The sequence below is a fragment of the Vidua chalybeata genome, chromosome 8, assembly GCF_026979565.1.
Source record: "Vidua chalybeata isolate OUT-0048 chromosome 8, bVidCha1 merged haplotype, whole genome shotgun sequence".
Lineage (NCBI taxonomy): Eukaryota > Metazoa > Chordata > Aves > Passeriformes > Viduidae > Vidua > Vidua chalybeata.
Window position 1 is genome coordinate 8037380 of NC_071537.1, and position 19516 is coordinate 8056895.

The 19516-nt window shown below is 40.8% G+C and overlaps 1 protein-coding gene across 3 annotated transcripts in view; it reads left to right on the plus strand.

Annotated features, from left to right (window-relative positions):
* The window catches only part of ABLIM1 (actin binding LIM protein 1), a 144781-nt gene that overhangs the window by 35198 nt on the left and 90067 nt on the right, over positions 1-19516 (plus strand). For all 3 annotated transcript variants that reach the window (XM_053949256.1, XM_053949254.1, XM_053949255.1), the window contains exon 2: positions 8863-8997. In XM_053949256.1, coding sequence (XP_053805231.1) covers positions 8863-8997 — 135 coding nt within the window. The remainder of the gene's footprint in view (positions 1-8862; positions 8998-19516) is intronic.

Consider the following 19516-nt stretch of genomic DNA (forward strand, 5'->3'; position numbering starts at 1 on the left):
GGGCATTCCCAGAACATCAGATAAGAGAGTCTGGATTCACTGTCTCTTTATCACCCAATTTTTATGGTGATCTGTCTTGTGAAAAATTACTGTGCACTAATGTAGAAATATGGCAGAATAAATTAACTTTGTGCCTCTCCCCTTTGGCTTGCTAACCACTAATCAGGAATCCATCTGTTAACAATCATGTTGAGTAATGCAGGAATACAAGTTTTAATTCAAAGACTGGCTTGGCTTAGTCAACATTTGTTTGATCATCATCTGTTTCTCAGCATGTCTTAGTTTGCTGCATACTTCATTGCAAGATTAGTGCCTTTTCATTACTGAAAATAGTTACAAAACTCCCTATTGATTTTTCTGTTTGAGCTTAAAACAACACCTGACCATATTCAGTTAAGCTGTTCTTGACTCTTCTTTGAAAGGATTATATTTTTTCTTAAGCAAATATAAAGGTAATAATTTTGTCAAGTCCTTTTGTTCCTGCTAAGTGTAGGTGATGCTCTAGAATGTGCTTTTATTCACCTGCCAAGTGATCAAAGGCAAATGTGTGTGGACAGACATGACAGAAGTTCCTCCTTGCTGTTGTTTCAGAGAATGACAAACTCTTCTAAATAGGCTCTGATGCTTTTGTGTTGAGAAGAGCATGAGTGGAGCTGCTGCAGTTTCACTGACTGCAGAGCTGAGTTAGCACTGAAGTGTGTTCCTAGCTGACAGACTGAGAAAGCTCTCAGGCTCCTGGTGGGTCCAAAGCAAGAGTGGGATGTCCTGTGGTTCCTGTTCAGCCACAAGAGCCACGTTCATGCCACATTCATGCTTTGTCACTGAGAAACTGTGCAAATTGTGCACTGAAGCTGTAGACTGTCAGAACCTGTGGTGAAATCCCCAGAGTGTCCAGATAAGGATATAACCCCTACATAAACACAATCTAATTTTCTTTATCTCTCAATCACTATCAAAGGCTTGGAAAACTGGAACCACCAAACACATTTCTTTCAGTCACAGAACCATCACAGTTACACTGTTTTATTTCGTGTATGTTGGAGAAGGTGATCTTTTTTCAGATAGGATCAAGCAGGTGCTGGTGTTAAATATTTCACTTAATACTGAACCATTCATATGCATAAATCTTTATAGGGCTGAGGCCTTAGGCCCTGATCTTGTATGCTGTTCTGTGGGGAATTAATTGCAGTATCAAAGCTTGAGATAGAAGAAGAGGCATGGGAGGAGGATAGGAAACAGCAGGGAAAATAGAGAGAAAAGAAGCATGTTTGTGCTTGTGTTCTGAAACTTTGAAATAAAAGTGATTTTTTTTCTGTGCTGTATTTTTAAATGTCATTATTTCCTCGCCTTTTACACATTTGAGTGTGTGGCACAAAGTATTTTATTTTTATTTGTAAATAACATAGGAGTTGTCTCTCATTGATTTCAAGTTACAGTTGTTAATATTTTGGGTTATTGCCTGGCATTTATATATTTATAAATCTTTCTATTTCATTATTTTAGCTGTATTATCTCTATTCATGGGCTATGCATACCTAAAAATAGGAAAGTATTTAAATACTGGTTTCCTTACTCAAAAATAATGCATGTTTCATCTCCTATTTTTAAAATTTGCTTTCTGGTACTGAAGCCTTTACGTCCTATTTTCATGCAATAAGTTTGATATCTTTGCTTACAAAATGTTCTCAATTTCTTTTTTTATAAGCTACCCTAACTTGTCATTCTGGTTTATCTAATTAAACTTGTAAATGTCCTTATAGGTTATTTTTCCTTTAAAAAAAAATCCATTTTTCAAGGAAGCAATGGACCTGGTTTCTAGACTGGATATGTGCCATGCCTGCTGCTTAGCATTTTGTGAAAATCTTTTAGTTGCTGCAGAAGCTGCAAAGAGATATGGAGGATGGGGTGGAGAGAATGGATGCCAGTCTGTTAATTGCTGTCTTGTAGTCAGCCCCACATCTGGCCATGAGATGCTATTTTGAGGATAGATAGCTCTGGTGTACTTTGTTTATTGAAGCTGAAGAACTGAAGCTGAGAAGCATTGGTTGTGATCAGAATTGAATTGGACACAGAAGAAAAGTATCAGTTTTTCTTAGTTCTTCTCTGTTGAACAAGTAGAGAGTCAGACCAGAGGCAGAGAACTGGGGGATTGGCAGTGATTCTTTCTGGATCTAAACCAGAGCAGGCTTGGGCTGTGCTGCCCCTCTTTACATGACTTTCTCTCCTAATCCTTCTTCCCTGGGCTGAGCTGTAACTTCCATCCCACCAACACCCCCCAAAAAAAAAGTGTGAGGTAAAATGGAGTGTTTGGAGCCCCATGTGCTGCTGTCACTGGGTGCACTGGTCAGTTCATTGTGCTCTCATGTGGGTGTGAGTGCCACACCTCACCATGATCAGGGCACTCACTTCTGCCAAAGGAGCTGCTGCACTGCCATGGTCCCTTTTGCATCTGCTGTTTTCAGCAGCAGATGAATTGTAAGGGGAAAATGATAATACTTCTATGGAAAATGTGAGAAAACATTTCAAAACTGTGGCAAAACGCTACCAAGTTTAAGATTTTTTTATTCTGCCTTGTTTTAAAAATAGATACTCTGAATATCTATAGACAGCACAAATAGTTTTAAGACAAATTGGCACACTGTAGGAGTGATACAGATAAATTTGCAGGAAGAAAGAGCTTTATAATGCTTCTTCAGATCTGATTTGAATGGCATTAGTATGAGCTAGCTACAGTCTAGGATTTTCCCTTAGGCCTTCTCATACATGTGTAGGCAAGCAGCTCACTAGTATCTCTTCATGGGAGTGCCTCCTTCCAGGATTTCCTGGAATTCCTGAAGATCCCTGTCAGATACCTGTGGCTAATGACTGCAGTAGCATCTTTATCAGTCCCTGGCAGCTGGGAGGTTTGATTTCCCTCTCAGTCACTGCTTGGTCACCTTACCTGATAGGATTCTTCCAGATTTGAGATTCAAGAACTGAGTCTGCAGATAAGCAAAATGACACTGCATTTTTCACCCCCTCTTTTAAATAGGTATTTCAGTACCTCCTTGAGTCTCACTGTGCTGGGCTTTTACAAAAGAGGAATTCCTTAGAGACTGCATGGGCTATAGACAGACAGGCTTTACAAACCAAGGGTTACAGGCAGTTATCTGTGAAAGAAACACAAAAGATGGGAGAAAATTACTTCTCCTCTCTTTACAATACAACGTGGAGGAGAAGTGATAAGGCAGATTCCATTCTTGAACTTCATTCTGTGGTGTCTCCAGCATCTTTCAGCTCAGAAAATATTTTTTCCCAGCTTGTCATCCTGTGCACAGTGCCCACCTGCCTCCCTCTGTCCCGTCCCAAGCAAGGGGCTGCCCAGCTGCATTAAGAGTGGAGCTGCTTGGCAGCATCAAACAGTGAGGGAATTTTATCTTTAAACCTTCAGGTTTTGAGCTGCAAATCCTGTAAATTAGTTTAAGAAATCAGAGCCTGTAGGTACACAGTTTGTGGTGATTGTGAGCTGCAAGCCCCATCCCCAGCGGGCACAGCTGTGAGAAGCAGTGAGCAGCACTGACAGCAATGAGCCATGGAGTGCCCAGGGGCACTGAGCAACCACCAAAGGGACAGAGGGCACACAGGGCCAGTGCATGAACATGAGGGTATAAAAGGTTGGGCCAAAGAACAGGAAGGGCAGATGCTTGCAGCCTGCTGAAGTGGTGTGGTGTTACTCTGTATGGGTTGAAGCTTTCTGACATTTTATGGTGATGCTGTGTGTATTATATGTGTGTATTGTGGCCATCTCAACTGTGACATATGCTGTGACAATAGTCTCCAAGGCCATGTCAGGTAATACAGAGATGGAGGGCAGAGAGAGAGTTGTCTGTAGAAAGCTTTGGTTCTATTTACTGCCGTGGCAATCTCAAGCACAGTCCTTTACTTTTACTGCTAAAAGCAGAAAGGGCTGAGGAAATGTTGAAATAGGCTAGCAAAGAACTTGGAGTAGTTTCACACCATTACATCTGTGCTTTATTTTTTCTCCTTAATAGTTCAGTCTTCAGCCAAGAAAACACAGTAGCTGACAATCAGCATTTCAGAGAACATGCTGCCTGTGTCAGGCCACTCCTAAGATATAAATGAAAAATCTGTGACATTCTGAGAACCCCCTTGCCTGTGCATCAGTGAGCACAGCCTGTTCTCAGTGCTGTGCAACAGAGCCCAGAGGTTGTGGAGCTACAAGTCACAGAGATCCTGTATCCTGGCATAAAGCTTGAAGTTACACATTCCACAACATGGGTAGACTTGACTGAGCGTAGTTTAAAGTTTATTTGTGGAGGTATCCATGGAAAAATTATAAAAATTCACTTTTAAAAGAGTAGTAGCCCATATAATTAAATTTTGAGGAAGCTTCTTTTTTTTTTTTTTATTATTGCAGTTTAGAGTAGAACTGAGCTGAAAATATTTTATTGTGACCCCACCTGGCAGCATTCCCATAGCAAGGTGTTTCCCAGAAGCTTTTCTGACTTCCAGTTAAAAGCCAAGGTACTTCCTGGCTTGCAGCAGATACCTGGAGTCTTGCCAGCAAGAATCTGCAGCTAACAATCCCTTAGCTTGTGCCTTTGATTTCCTAACAGTTCTGTGTTCAGGGAGAGAATCATCAATAAAGAAGGCTGCAGTATTTATTTTCATTATTTTCTTTATTTTTTATTCAACTGCATACTCTTCAAGTAGTTGCTGTAATTTCCATTTCAGAAAGGTTTGTTATGATACTGAGGTCTAATTTCTAGCTGATGCAATGAAAAAGAATTGGTTTTAAACCTCAGACAATGATCTGCTGTAAAGAAAACACCCCAACAGAACAGTTTTCAACTTTGCACAGCAAATTAAGTCTTTAATTTTGCTCAGAAAATGCCTTTGGTTTCTCATATGAACATTGGGTTGTGGTCTTTTCTGTCTCTTTTTGGTTTTAATTATTTCTTTGCAGGTCTGGGGTTATTTTGAGATGTTTAGATAAATGCAGTAACAAGTACTCTCAAGCTGTTGGAATTGCTTTGAATTTACATCCATATAGTGCAGTTGTAAAACATAATGAAATCAACATTGCTTGATTCATAAGGAAACATAAGGAATGACAAAAATAATGGTTATATGTCTGCAGAGTGATGCTAGCACAAAGCAACACTCCAGTGACAAAGACTTTCTTCCTCACAGCTGAAGGTACTATTGATTTTTTTCTGTTCTTTTTATATGCCCTGACTTAAATTATGTAATCCAGACTTCCCAGTTGTCCCAGTCAGTGTATGTGTTACTCTGGGTAAATTGGATATTTAATGGAACACTGATTTGTCTTATTTGAAGCCTAAATGAGTTTAAGAAAGCATTAATTATTCATTGATTATTCATTTAAACTGGTCTTGAGTGGAAGTCTCAACCTAGCTTGTCTTGAAAACTTCTTTGTGTATCTCTGAACAGAGGTTTTATTCATTAATAGGAAAAAAAAGTCTTCAGGCAGTGCCCAGCAGTCTTACACAAAAGCAGCCATGCACCTTGTCATGCTGCTTGGGCTGAACTGGGATGTGGCAGGCTTTGTGTGGAGACAGGTGTCAGTTCACATCCTTAAACTGGAGCTGGCAAATACTGAACCTGTGTTTGTTACACCCCCGTGCTGTGGGTGGGCACCTCGTGAAGGCAACTGTGAGCCCTGGTACTGAGGCAAGAACGGGACTGGCTGTCTTAGGTGCTTATGTGACTCTTTCCATCCCAGTCCCTGGGAACCTTGTCATGGGATTTATTCCCACAGTAGGCTGAGGTTAACAGCGCTGTTGCACTCGGTTTACAGTCCCAGACACTGAAGACACAGAGAAACTAAAAGAGATAACTTAATTTTAAGCTGGTAGGTCCCAGGCTCAGTGACTTAGCTGAGCTTAACTGGATGGCTTTATTCCTTTTGGGTTAGGGGATATCACCCAAAGGGCCCAGATATCTGTTGTGGAGCAGGGGTTGGAATCTGAGTTATCCAGATTCCAAATTAATGTCCTGTCACTGATAATACTGTCTGGAGTCTGTTGTAATTGTCTTAGACATGATCTAGGGTTGCCTTTTTACATTATGTGCAGTCTGTGATGCCTGAGAAGATATCCTGTAGTTGTGGTGGGGAGGGTTGGTGCAGACAGAGCCTGAACTGTGGACTCTCTCAAGGTGTGAAATCCCTGCAAGGAGATGAACCCAGCTCCTGACTCTGACCCTTTCAGATCCAGAGCAGCTTAAAACTGACATGTCCAGTGAGCTGACTGGACTTCAGTCAGAAAAATTTCAATAAGCTGCTTGTAAAGGTATTTCTCTTTCTTTTTTCTTTAATGCCCCGTTCTGTCCTGATTGGTAACTATGAAAGGTCACCTCTGCCACTGAAAGGCCTTGTGTGTATTGCATGCATCCAAAGGAAAAAGCTTACAAGCAATTCCTTACAGGAGGGTGAAAGTCAATTATTCAATTTTGACCTACAATGCTAAATGGAGGCCAGTAAGACAAGCACCATAATTAGCTTCACTTAAGAGATCAGTCTGGAAATAGCAACTAACAGTATTTGTATTCATTTAAATGGCTTTAAAGGCAGAACTGGAAAGAAGCAGCATCATTGGACCAGCCTTGAAAACAGTTATTTACTCTCCTGTAAAGAGCAGAGGCTTGTGTTTCAGATCAATACCAGAAGATCTGGAACCTGGCGTGCAGAATGTCAGGGTGTCCTACACGTGTGAGGTGGAATAAGCAGGATGTTGCAGGTACAGATTTCACATGGCACCATATAAATCTTAGGGAGTATTTTTCCAAATTCTTTATGCATTTCCTCTTGTGAGCAACTTTAAAAGTCCACACTGTTAACTTCAGCTTTCATCAGGCCCATCTCAGGCTGTCTGGGTCTGAGAGAGAATTTTGCTCATAATAATTTAATTAGTTAACAGTCTTATGTTAGCAGTCTCTATGTTTGTCTTTTATTCTTCCTTCCTTTCCTTCTTTCTTTCATTCTTTCCATATTTCCTTGGTTTCCAGTGAATAGTTTTGTTTGTAAGAATAATAACTTCCACTCCAGAAACAGTATTGCATTGCAGACTATTAGATGAGGTTCACTCAAGGTAAGGCATTCAGTGAGCTTTTACTTCACTGGAGCTGCTAATTGAAATACTGGTTGGCATTACCAGCTGAATTCTGTTCACCAGGATGGGCTGAATAACTGCTCAGGGGAAACAGTTTAAGTGAGGCTACCAGAGAAAGAGGTATTAAAAACTTTGAGCTTGAGTGGAATAATTCAACCATTTTCTTTGAAGTTTGGGGTTGGAGATGAGTGGTGATAGGAAGAAGAGCCTAACAGTTACCATATTAGTCTGGCTGGACTTATAACAGAAATTCCTTGGAATAGTTTTTATTCTCTATTCTTGATTCTATTACTCCCCTAATCACATATTCAGCTTTTTTATTATTAATCTTGTATTTATGTAATGCAAAATGACAGTAGAATTTCCTCAGTAAGACATTTATAAAGGAGAGCAATGTAAAAGGAGTTCATGGAGTGGTGAGGCTTTTCGTCTAGAAATCCACTGAAGAAGGGGAGGGATCTGGTGCAGTAAATATGAGCAAGGTATCTGTTATATTGCTGCATAAGCAGTAACCTGAAAAACAGCATAGTCCTGGCTGGGGTGATGCCAGGAACTGATCAGGAAAGGAAAAGATCTCGAGAAAATTCTGAAGATGTTTTCCAGTGTCAGTGAGAGTGATGTATCAGCACTCAGTCCTTTGCAGGCCAGGAAAAGTAGGACAGGAGTGGTATAAAGACGGAGACGTGGGTAGAGGTATGTTTTCTCCGAAATGTTCTGATGAGCACCACTAGTTTGAGAACAATACTACAAGGAGGAAAGCTTCCTACTGCTAGAATGGGATGTGGGAGGAAGAATTGAAGGAGCATAGGTTTGTTTGGGAACATTCTGGGTAATACTTTCCACTTCAAACAGTTCAGTTGAGATTAAATCTTGCTCCAGCTTACACCCGTGCGCTTCTGTTAGGGCCCCAAGCTGCCACATCTGAAGAGAAAGTTAAACATGTTTTAGAGAAGCCAAATGTGGAGCAATTAAACTTTTATTACGACAATGAAATCCACAAACTTTTCCTGTTCCTATCCAAGCTCTGCTCTGGGTGGTTGGGTAGCTGATTACCACTGCCTGGAACTGTGTCTCCCTGACAATATTGCACTATGTGGGTAGTTTCTGCCTATTCATAGTATCTCTAATTTGCATGCAGAGAGTAATTTCTGTTAGAATTGATGGGAGTAGCGACAAATCATATTTGCCTTTTTTCTCTTCAGGAGTGCTTTCCCTGCATTAGGTGTCTGCTGTAGCAAAAAGGAGATGTTTGTAGTTTATTTTTAGTGTAGTCATTTGCATACAGACTATCTGGTTCATCTGGTTTCCCAGAACTTGATTTGGAATTGCTTTCCTTCCATCCTTTTTGCTTGGATTACATACTTTCTTGGATTAAATTAGTTTGTACTTTCCTTGTGCTCATCCAATGGTTTCAACACACTCATGTTCTTGGAAAGAAAATGGCAGGCATTCTGAAACACTTTGTGGCACTTACAGTGTGGAGGGAGTTTTTCTTCATCTTTCTGTAGCAGCCTCAGTGGAAAGAAGTAGTAGTTGATGTGAACATTTTAAACTACTAGTTTATGGAAAGAATATATTTAAATAAAATGGTGGTAACTTTTTAGATGAGCATAAATCATGACCAGATATATTTGTATCACGATGTAAAGTCTGAGAACACAGAGTTTTGTATAGGAGAAAATACTCTTTTTGTATGGATTGAAATATTTTTTGTTTGTTTGCTTTACAGTGGCCCATCCTCAGGAGCCCCACCACCCCTCTGAAAAGCCAGTCATCCACTGCCACAAATGTGGGGAGCCTTGTAAAGGTGAAGTGCTCCGAGTTCAAGCCAGGCACTTCCACATCAAATGCTTCACCTGCAAAGGTAAAACCTTGGTATTCATCTATTGGAAATGACTCCATTTGTGCAAATGTGCCTTGAACCACTGATGGGACGTTGTGCGTCCTGCCATCAACCCATTACAAATATTCTCTTTGCTCAGTACCTGAGGGATTTGAAGGTGGGAAGGGTAAAGAAACATAGTGATACTTAGGAAAATTCTGTTTTTTTGTAGTTTTTGGTCTTTTTCAAAGATCTGGATTTTTTTTTTTTAAACTCTTTATAGCAGTGACTGTCTTTCATTAGGGATAGTTAAGAAAATTAAGGTCCTTTGTATTTAATTGACTGCTGAAAGTACCTGCTTTCAAAAAACCCACCAGAAAGGTTCTACAAAGGTGTTCTGAGGCTTTGTGTCATGGAGATGCCTTGGGAATGGGGATAGTGCTGCCCATTCCACAGAGAGAGGACCTGAGGGGCTTTTGGCAACTCCAGCTCATGCCACTGAGCCCTCTGTGACCACAACAAAGACTCACTGTTTTTTTACAAAACAGAGGTTTAATGAAGCGTTAAATAATTGTAAAACTATGCTTTGTGAATTCATTGCCTTTGAAGATGGGTGCCACAGAGCAGGAGGCAACCCTGGCTCCTTCATAGGGATTCTGTTTAATGAACAACAATGCAGAGCTGGCTGAATTGAGTAACCACAAAACGTAGGATGAAAGGTGAGAATAAGGAGAAATGCCCAGGTCCCTGTGCAACCACTGTCTCCCAGCTTAGCACAGGATAGATACAGCACAGAAAGGGATTCAGGCTCCAGGTGAACGTGGCAGAGCTGGTGGCAAACATGGAGAAAAGTGCTGGAATAAATCAGACTAACTGGGCAACTAAAAGACAGCAGTGGAATCAATACCACATAGTTTTTCCCTATTATGAAGCACAAGTTATCTTTTCTGAAAGTCCATATCTAGCATGTATACTGCAGATTCAGACTTTGAAAAGTGTCTCCAGCCCAGTTCCTGAGTTTCAGTTACATTTTTTATGTTCCAAATGTGGGTGGAATAGTTGTGTGGTTGCTCTGTTCTTCCGCTTCCTGAATATATGGAATATAGCAGAAAATAGAAATAGTTGTTTTCCTATGTTACTAAAGGTTTTTTTAAAAGATCACTTGAGTTATTTGTATGCTGAAAAATCAATGTCTAGAATCTAAGAAATTGTTTATTAACTATGTATTTTAGTTAAATACAGCTAGATCACTTAAAAATGCTTACCTTTCACCTATATATTAATGTATTTTGTCTGTGCCAATCTGGAGTGGCATCAGCCCATCCTAGAGGGCACCATGGAGCTCCTTCTGCCCTATTTCTGGAATGCTTGGGGAAATGCATATCTCTTTCTCTATTACAGCTGCTGTATTTCAAGCAGTACTTGATGCCATATAATCCCTGAGCAGTTCAAAACCAGCAATTTGTTTATTTTCTTGTTCCTGTCCATAGTGAGTAGTGGTCTCAGTTTACAGAAGATACTGGATTAGGGTATTTTCAGCATCAGGCCACCTGAAACCTTTTGAGACACAAAGGAGAGTGGTAATTCAGGCCAGGCAGCAAACAGTGTCCTTAGGACCTCCTGATAAAGAAGGGGGCAGATGGAGCAGGGCTTTGGAATTGTTGTCCTGATGAATGCACCACATTAATCTTGCTTTTTTTTTAGGAGGGGTGAGGTCTAATTTCTTCTTTCACTTGTGTTTTAGTTACTTACTCATAAGCTGCTTTTTTGCTTTGACTATTCTGTTGCAAGACTGGATTTACTAGTATACTTCTTTGTTTTTGTTCTTTCCTTCCTTAGAGGAATGTCTAAACTTATTGTAGCTTCTGTTTATGGAGATATTTCCAACCTGATGACAGTTTAAGATTCTATAATAATATTGACCTTGTTAGTGCTTGCATGAAGATCGCCAGAGAAGGGAGAGCTATAGTAATAATTCTTTCTGGGGGAAATGAAACTATGATTTGTACCATTAGCTTGTTAAGGAAATGGAGGAAAGTAAATCCAGTTTGAACTGAGAAGGGCCAGAGCTGAATTTTAGAGACTGTTCTCATGCTGTTCATTCAGTCTGTGCCTTATTACTTGGGTTTGCTGTCTGAGTGTTACCTTTTTAGAGTTCATTTGTCTTCACAGAGAGAAAGGAGAGGGGGGTGTGTGGGAGGTTGCTCCAAGTCCTGTTTTGAATCTTTTACTTGAGCTGCAGATTTTGTTTATTGTTAGCCTCTGTTATTTGAGTGAGTGTGGTTTTTGTTTAAGCCATATAATTATTTACTGACATTGCATGTTGTCTGACCATATGGTTTATACAAGTGGGACACAGCTGTTCAAGTAAGTGGTTTTTTCCCCTCTTAGTCTGATGGGTTTTTAATATGACATGACTGCAACTCTACAGAAGGTGGAATTAGACCCCCCTCAGTTTATGAAGTATGTTGTTAGGCAGCAAAACCAGCAGATACTGGGACCAGGATGTATCAGCTGCATCTACAGGTGGCTTGGTTATCTTTTTCTTTTTTGTGTACTAAACTTTGCTCTTGAGACTGCAATTCACATCTGTAGCGTGAAAGACTTGAACAAGCTCACACTTGTCTGTTTTCATAGCTGCTGAAAGTGTTTAAACTTTTACCCATAGACTTAGAAGATGTGGGAAAAATCCATTTCTTGATGAAGCTGTCACACAAGTCACAGAGTTTGTGTGGTCCTGTTTTTTGTTCCGTATGAGATTCCTTTTTATTATTGCCATCCACACTCTCAACTTTGTTTTTACATCGTACTGTTAAGTGTATTTGATATGCTTGTAGTCCTGCTTCCCTAGGTTGTGTCAGAGGCTCTTAGGCACTCCCTGACTGCTTGGCTTGCATGTCAGTGGTGGCTGTGGCACTGCAGGAGCACGGTGACTTACGTCTCCATGTGCATCAGCCAGCTCAGGCCGTGCTCATGCGTCACGTAATGTGAGCAGACAATCGCCCTCCCCAGGAGTTTTGGTGCTCTGTCCATCTCTGGAATCTTTCTAAGAACAGAGGTACTGCTTCCTGCCAAAGATGACAAGTAAAACCTCCACTGACTGACGTGTTCCCGTGCCCCCGCGATAAGATGGAGCTTGCTGGGACTCTGCCTTGGAGAGCCGTGTGTCTCCAGCTGCTGTGTCCTGTCTGCCTGCCAGGGCTGGCCGCTTCTATTTGTGGCTCCTGATAAGAGCTGATAGGAAAACAAAAAAGCTGAAAATGGTGTGGTTGTCCCCAGGAAGGTGAGCTCTGCCATCCTTCTGATAGGCAAAGAATTTCAGGCAGGCAGCAGCTGACTGGGAGCTGGAGTTAACAGGGGAATGATGGACAGAGGAGGGATAAGAGACATTTAGGAGTGCAGCTCCAGGAGCACCATTCAGAGCAGTTTTCTTTGGCTGTTTCATAACAAAGTCCCTTACCTTGCAAGGGAATTACACTGGTTTGTTACAAATGCAAATTTAATAGGAGCCTGCATTACCTCCAGGTGTAATAAATAAGCTTTAAGGTCTGTTTTAGCAGGAGTTCACTCCTCTTACCGTACCAAATTGTTAATCTTTACGAGGCAATGGAAACAGCAGGCTGAGAGGAGGAAAGGTTAGATGAGGAAGCTGAGCTGGAGACATCATTTGGTTTGTCTCAAATAAACATTACCATTAACAAGAATTAAGAAGTGGCTTATGAAGAAGTAAAAGTTTTTCTTGTAAGCACCTATGTACATGAGTAACTTTTCTGGAAAAACTAAGACTACTCACTGCAATGCTGTTCCATATGTAAATGTGTGTGGGATCAGGCCCTAAATTACAATGTGCATGAGCAGAGATTTTAATATCTCAATTTAAATTGTGATCTGATACAAATGATAATTTTCTACCATTGTCAGTTGATTACAGTTCACTTTACCCTATTGCATGTACTAGCAGAAGAAACTTGGAGGCTAGCAAAATTGCTATAATAAGGCTTTATTATTAAGCCTGTGATTCATCTTTTGGGTTAGAGGGAAAAGCTGGTTTCAGTACACTGTATTGCTTAACAGAAAAAGCTTTACGCTTTCATAGTAACAATGTAAAAGTTTACATAGCTTGATTTTGGTACATGGAGAGATTGGTTGAATTATCTTAGCAAGACAGGGGAGTGTTTGTGGTAGGAGTGTTTCAAATATTAGATTCATGATGTCAAATATGAATTTGAAAATTTAGACTTTTTATAGTAATGTAGACTTAACAAAAATTTAATCTCATAAATAAGCAATCCTGCCATAAGAATATGGATGGTGTCCTTAAATTTTTCAGTCCTCACTATCACAGAATCATGGAATAGTTTAGGGTGGGTGGGATTTTAAAATCATATCGTTCCAGCCCCTCTGCCATGGGCCAGGTTGCCAAATCACTAGACCAGGTTGCTCAAAGCCCTGTCTAGCCTGGCCTTGAACACTTCCAGGAATGGGATATCTGCAATTATGTGGAATAAAGGTCAGGTGAAAATGTTTCACTGTGTATCAGTGTTTCACATGCTATAGTGATATCAAAAATCAAGCGGCAATTACCTGCTAATAATCTTGCTAATTATAAGGCAAAGCCAAGTCTTGGCATCTAGGAAGCATTCCACAAACCTAGAAAAAAACCGCAAAAACTTCTATTAAAACATTGTTATAAATCAGCATAAAGCAGTTTCTTAATTACAGAATAAATGTGGTAATTTTCCTCTCTTCAGTTAGATGTCTCTCGAGCTTAACTTGCAGAATCCTCTGTGGTATGTTTAGGTTCCAGGCACAGGTCTGAGTTTTTATGAGATGACTTTTCAAGGCTACATCATCTGCAGTTCAATGAGCCTGACAGGGAGGGGGGAGGCTTCCTAAGTTTAGATTTTGGGATGCTCTGTAATCCTTTGACTTTGAACTGGATCTTCCTCCCTTGAAGAACTGGAAAGAAGTCAGGGTCATGTAAGCAGACACTATATCAACAGGTTGGAATGTGTTTTAAATCATTAGTTCTTTGACCTTTGATCTGTCATCAGATTCCTTCAGTGGCAGCAGGAGGAGGCTGCAAACAGGCTGCTGGGTAGTGCTATAAATAGTTCAGTGTCAGTAGATGGAAAGTTTAAATATGAGGCCATTCTTGTAGTAGATATCCAGGGCAGTGTTTGAAAAGATCTCTGCATTTTCACCAATTCTTCTGGAACAGAAACTGATGTGTGGATGTGATAACACACGTGTGGATAGAACGTGCTCCTTCCTGAGCATCATGAAATTATATGAGGTCACTTGAAACTCTGAATCACTCAACCAAGATCCAGGTAGAAATGGGAATCTGTTGTTTCTGGGAAGCTAACAGAGGTTAAAATTTCTCCCATGCCAGGGAAGGTAGCTTGATGTGAAATCAAACCTCAGTTGCAGCTGTGAGACTAATTGCCATTTCTGCATTTACATATCTTAGCTGCTGTGTCTTGAAGACTGTTCTTCTTGCAGTGATCCCTACTGGTATTTCACTTCAGGTTCAGTTTCTTCCCATTCTGAAGTGGATCCTTACTTTTCTGTTGGGGTTAGACTACTATTAATGACAAGTGATTGATACCAATCTTGGTTTAGTTGGGCTTGAGGTCTCTTCAGGGACCAAACATTTGATAGGAAATGAAATTAATTGCACTACTTGGCTGCTACTGATGAATGCTGACAGATGCCATGTCAGATTTGAAAAACCTACTGGATCCCTTTGGAAGTAGAGGAGCAGCAGGATGCTTAACAGGTGCCTGATGAGCGGGGCAGAGCATCCTTACAAAAATACAGAAAGTTTCTTGGCTTTGTGGTCAGTGCATCCTTCATTTCCCTGGCTTGGATGAGGTTTGGGTTTGTTCTATCCTTGAATTCCTGGTTTGCTTATTTAAAATCTTTTTAGAGAGATGTTTCCTCTAGATAGTTACAGTCAAGCGATCCGAGGCTAAACTTTGACATTTTTCCACTGATTGACTTTTCTTCAAGGTTCATTTCCCACAGACCTGTAAATGTCTTTGATCTCCATCTCGTGCTTAGTTTAATGTGAAAGGTGTTTTAAATGGTTGAATGATTCCTGCCATTGTTTCCATCCTGGTGCACAAAGCACTGGTATTTCAGTGGAGCAGTGGGGAAGCTGTCACATTGCTACACTACATACAGCTGCTGTTTGCTTGCTGTTGAGCTCAGGTATGAGCTGCTGGCTGTTGGATTGCTAGAAAGACTGAAATTTGTGCAAGTCAGGTGCACACAGGAACAACTCCCAGTGCAGCATTATTTGTGTCTCCAGTGCTGGAGGACTGAAGGCAGGGTCATGGCATTGACTGGGAAGCTGATCAAGTTAAAACTGAGCTCATCTGAGACTCAGAATTCACTTTTCAGTTGAGTGAGTGCTTGCATTGAATGCCCAGGGGTTTCAGTCAGGTGCCCCACTGAGAGCTACTTGTGTCACAGTGACAGCAGCACTCAGGAGTGGTGCAGGCAGGATGCTTGAAGTGGAGGATCAGGGGTTTTCATGGGAAGAGGAGAAAGGCCTGACTGGAGGCTAGAGGATGCTTCCCAAGGGAGATCTCCGACCAGTTTAGGAGAAGAAGGGAGAAATGCAATCTTGTCTTTTGCTCAGGAGGTGTTTCAGCTGCTAAAACTTTCTTCTATCAAGTTACCAAAGCATATTTTAAGGTCTCCTGTATTTGTTCCATGTTTATGTGCTTTGACTTCCCAGTTTTGTTTCTGGTGTCAATCTGCTGAAATGAGAAGAGATTCCAGAACCACTGGGAATGCTGGACACAGTTCCAAATAGCTTCAATCTCCCATCAGTGTATGACAGAAAAAAATCTCTGGTGGCAGGTGTGTGACAAATGGTCACTGGGATCTCTGTTACAGCTTTTGCAAACTGCTGGGTGCATTTCTTACTGGTGCCCTGCAGTCTCTCTCCCTGCCAGGGTAGTGCTGCAGCAGAGCTTCTGAGATGTACTGTTCCTATGTGCTTTTCTGATGATGCTTGGATGTATATTCATTCTTTAAATGAAAACACCATCAAGAAAAGTGTTGGTAAGAGGAGTAAAAGGCAGAAGGAGACTTGGTTCATTTGAAATGCAGAAACTTTAAACTCTAATAAGAACTTGAACCTTGCTTTCATCAATATGGGATTTGTTAAGCTCTTATGTGAAAAAAAAAAGAAACAGATTTTCCCTGTGTATTTTTTGGATGTAGGTGATAAACTGAAACATTTCCAAATTCCTTTCTACCTTCAAACAAGAGATCCATTATGTCCTAAGAATAACTGTTGTATGACTATTTCCCTGCTTGAAAACAGCACCATTATTCCATGAAGCTGAAAAATACAAGAAAGAAATAAAACCCCAACAGGAAATTGAATTTGCACCTTATTTAATGCACAGTAACAAAGTAGATCATTAGCATTTTCTTAATGAATAGCATTCACATCTGCAGACTGAGAGCCCAGATTCATAGACTCTCCTTTTGTGTTTTTTTTTTCTTCTGTGCTGAAACAATTTTTACTTAACATCAACATGGAGTCCAACTCTCCCTGACAATAAGGCTATGGAAATACTAAATAATGTTCAGTAGGATCAAATCCTGCTTTTGTTCTCTTTGAAAAACTCTGATCTCTTCACTTTTATCGTCACCATTAAAACTTGGAAGTGACTCACCTTAAGAATGGTCCAGGACCCTGGATCCAGAGGCAGCTGGATTGCTCTTGACCAGCCCAGATGCCCATGACAGACCCTGTAGCTTTGGGAGCTGAAAGCAGCCCTGACAGTATCTCCAACCTTTTTGTGCCCCAAGGATGCAAAATAGGAGCTCCAGAGAGTAGCTGAAGACAGAAAAGCTAGTGGGTGGGTGTTTTCCTTACAGTGGGAGGTAGAACTGTATTCCAGCTTATTCCATTTACAAGAGAGGCAGGATGGTTTGTTTGGAATATCAAATTCTTTGATATACAGACTCTGAGAGAAAGGCTGAGTCCCTCCAAGAGCTTTTGAAGATAATGGTTTCTTTTTTCATTTAAAGAAAAATGCTGGCCTTTTTTTTTGTCTCTATGCTTGTGGTACCTTAGGGAACAGAAATGCTCCCCAGTGTCTCCTGTTTCAGAAAGACGGTTTTGGTCACGTTAAACAGAATTTCTCCCATCATACTGAGCAGGAAGGATCTTGGGGAAATGTTTTCCTTCTGTAGAACTATTTCTGTGTGATGGATGTTTACAGAATACATCTTGCTTTTTGCCTTCTCAAACACGATTTGTGCATCAATATTGGCTCCACAAAGTAATTCTTTCAAAGTCATTTTTCCCATCAGTATAGGAAAAAAACCAGTTTCATGTTTACAGTTAACTGCCATCATTTAGGTATAAATTTTCTTTGATGACATGATATGTGTACCACAGCAGTTGCGTAGATCACACCATCAGAATGAACTGTACATATGTAGAGTTCACAGCTGATTTCTCTTCACTGCCTCTGCTGCTTGAGGCAGTGGTGGGCATATGGTCTTTCTTTTTAATAAAAGAGAATCACAATTTGTCCCTTCTTTTTTGTGTTCTTTCTATAATGGCCATAAATATGTGTGCTAAGGCAGCATGTGTCAGCTTGAGGGGATACATTGGCAGAGACAGGACTTCTGCACAGTTGCAAAAAGCAGAAAAAAAGAAAAAAGAGCTGTTCAAATCCCTTCCCTGTTACACACCACATTGTACATAGAGTGTGGGTACAGCCATGTTTGTCCCTTCTGATTTGATCTCTGACTGGAAGTGAAAGCAGCCGGCTGGAAGAGCATTTTCCAGCCATGGATGTTAACAGTCTGCGTGACCCTTGTTTTTTCCCGTGTAGCTTAAAGCTGTGATTAGTGATAGGAACACATGTGCTAAATTGACTGCAAAAATCCGTTGTAATGTGGGGTTGCCAGGGCTTGTTTCTAATTCTTGCAGATTGGTGTGTGCTTCCTGCTATGTGTATGCCAGAGACGATGAATCTGCTGGGGGCTCACATCATGAGCACTTCTGCTTGGGCCTGAATTCTTGGCTTGCCAGTGTGGGAGAATTTAACACAGACATTCTTAGTTATTTGCAGAATGAGTTAGGGATTGGGTAGAAAGAAGACTTCATAAGGAAAAGGGCAGGAGAAGGAGCTTTTTTTTTGACCATAGCAATTGCTGTCTGTAAAACACTTGTGAAATATTTAGCCCCCATTTTCATCAATAGGCTTGAATCCCTGTGTGCATGCATGCAAAGGGGGTAAAGCCAAATAACTGTGAGTGCATGAACCCTTTCCTTCCAAGTTCGTAATAGTTTGTGCAAACAGTGATGTGCCACCTCTTTATGATGCTGAAGCTGGGTTTTCAGAAGAAGCTAGAACAGAGGTGGTATTGAAAGTTACTTTTGATCATCCCAGCTTATTAGATCTTGCCTGGGCAGGTAAAGGGGGCCGCAGTAACGAATGAGCTCTTCAAAAAGTGACTCTTGGGTAGAACTGGGGATCATAGCTATTGGTTTCTGGGCCTCACATTGGGCCCCTCTCTGGGGGTTCCCCTGTTGGGGGGAAACCCTCCTGGAGCAGCTCTGTGTCAGGAAAAGGAGACACACAGGACTTTTTCCGTCTTCAGCTTCTTCTTTATTGTTATCTTATCTCAAGGTTTGCACACCGTCTATACCAGACCCTGTGTGGTGGAAAAGCACCGCAAAAAATGGCCTAGCAATCTCTTGTTACAAGGTCTTCTAAGACTAAACTATCCAATTAAGAAATGACACCTAGATTATTTTCCCTTTTAACCCAATAACTGGTTCCTCGAAGCCCGCAATGTGGACTTTTCTGCCCAATTACAAGATATCACCCAAACCCATGAAGAAGAAGCAGCTCAGGACCATGCCCTGTGCCCTCCATCTTGTTCCCATCTGCAACATGCTAAAAATCCCAAAACCTAAATTTCTCACCCAAGTGACATACTATACTACTCTCTATAATCTATTTCACACTTTTGTGGACTCAAATCTATCTTGAAGTCTTGGAAGCTTTCTCCATGAATGAGTGTCAAAGTCAGTGCTTCTCTGGGGGTCGGGACCCCTCAGAGCAGACAGAGAAATATTCCCTGTGCCCTGGGTTCCCACAATAGCAAAGAGCCAGAGAGTTCATACATGCAGCTCCTGAGGCAGACCCAGCTGCATACTGAGCACCTTCAGCTTGAGGCTGAAAAATAGATATACTTAGATGTTAAAGCTACAAGGTAAATTACAAACTACAGTTTAAATAATCACACAGGCACATGAGTACTCCATAGCACTTCATGAAGTTTAGCAGCTTCTAAAGCATCTTTTAAACATTAAAGCAGAATTCTCCATTTCTACATGATTTAATGGTAAGGATCTGCCCAAAGTAATTTAGAGAAACAAACCTATTGTAAGTACACCTCTACTGTGGTGTAGAGGTTACCTGTACATTCTGTCTAGCAAGATATTTTACTGTTAATTTGAAAATAAGATTTTAAACAAAATGGAGATCAGTAGAAGAAAAGAAGGACTGAA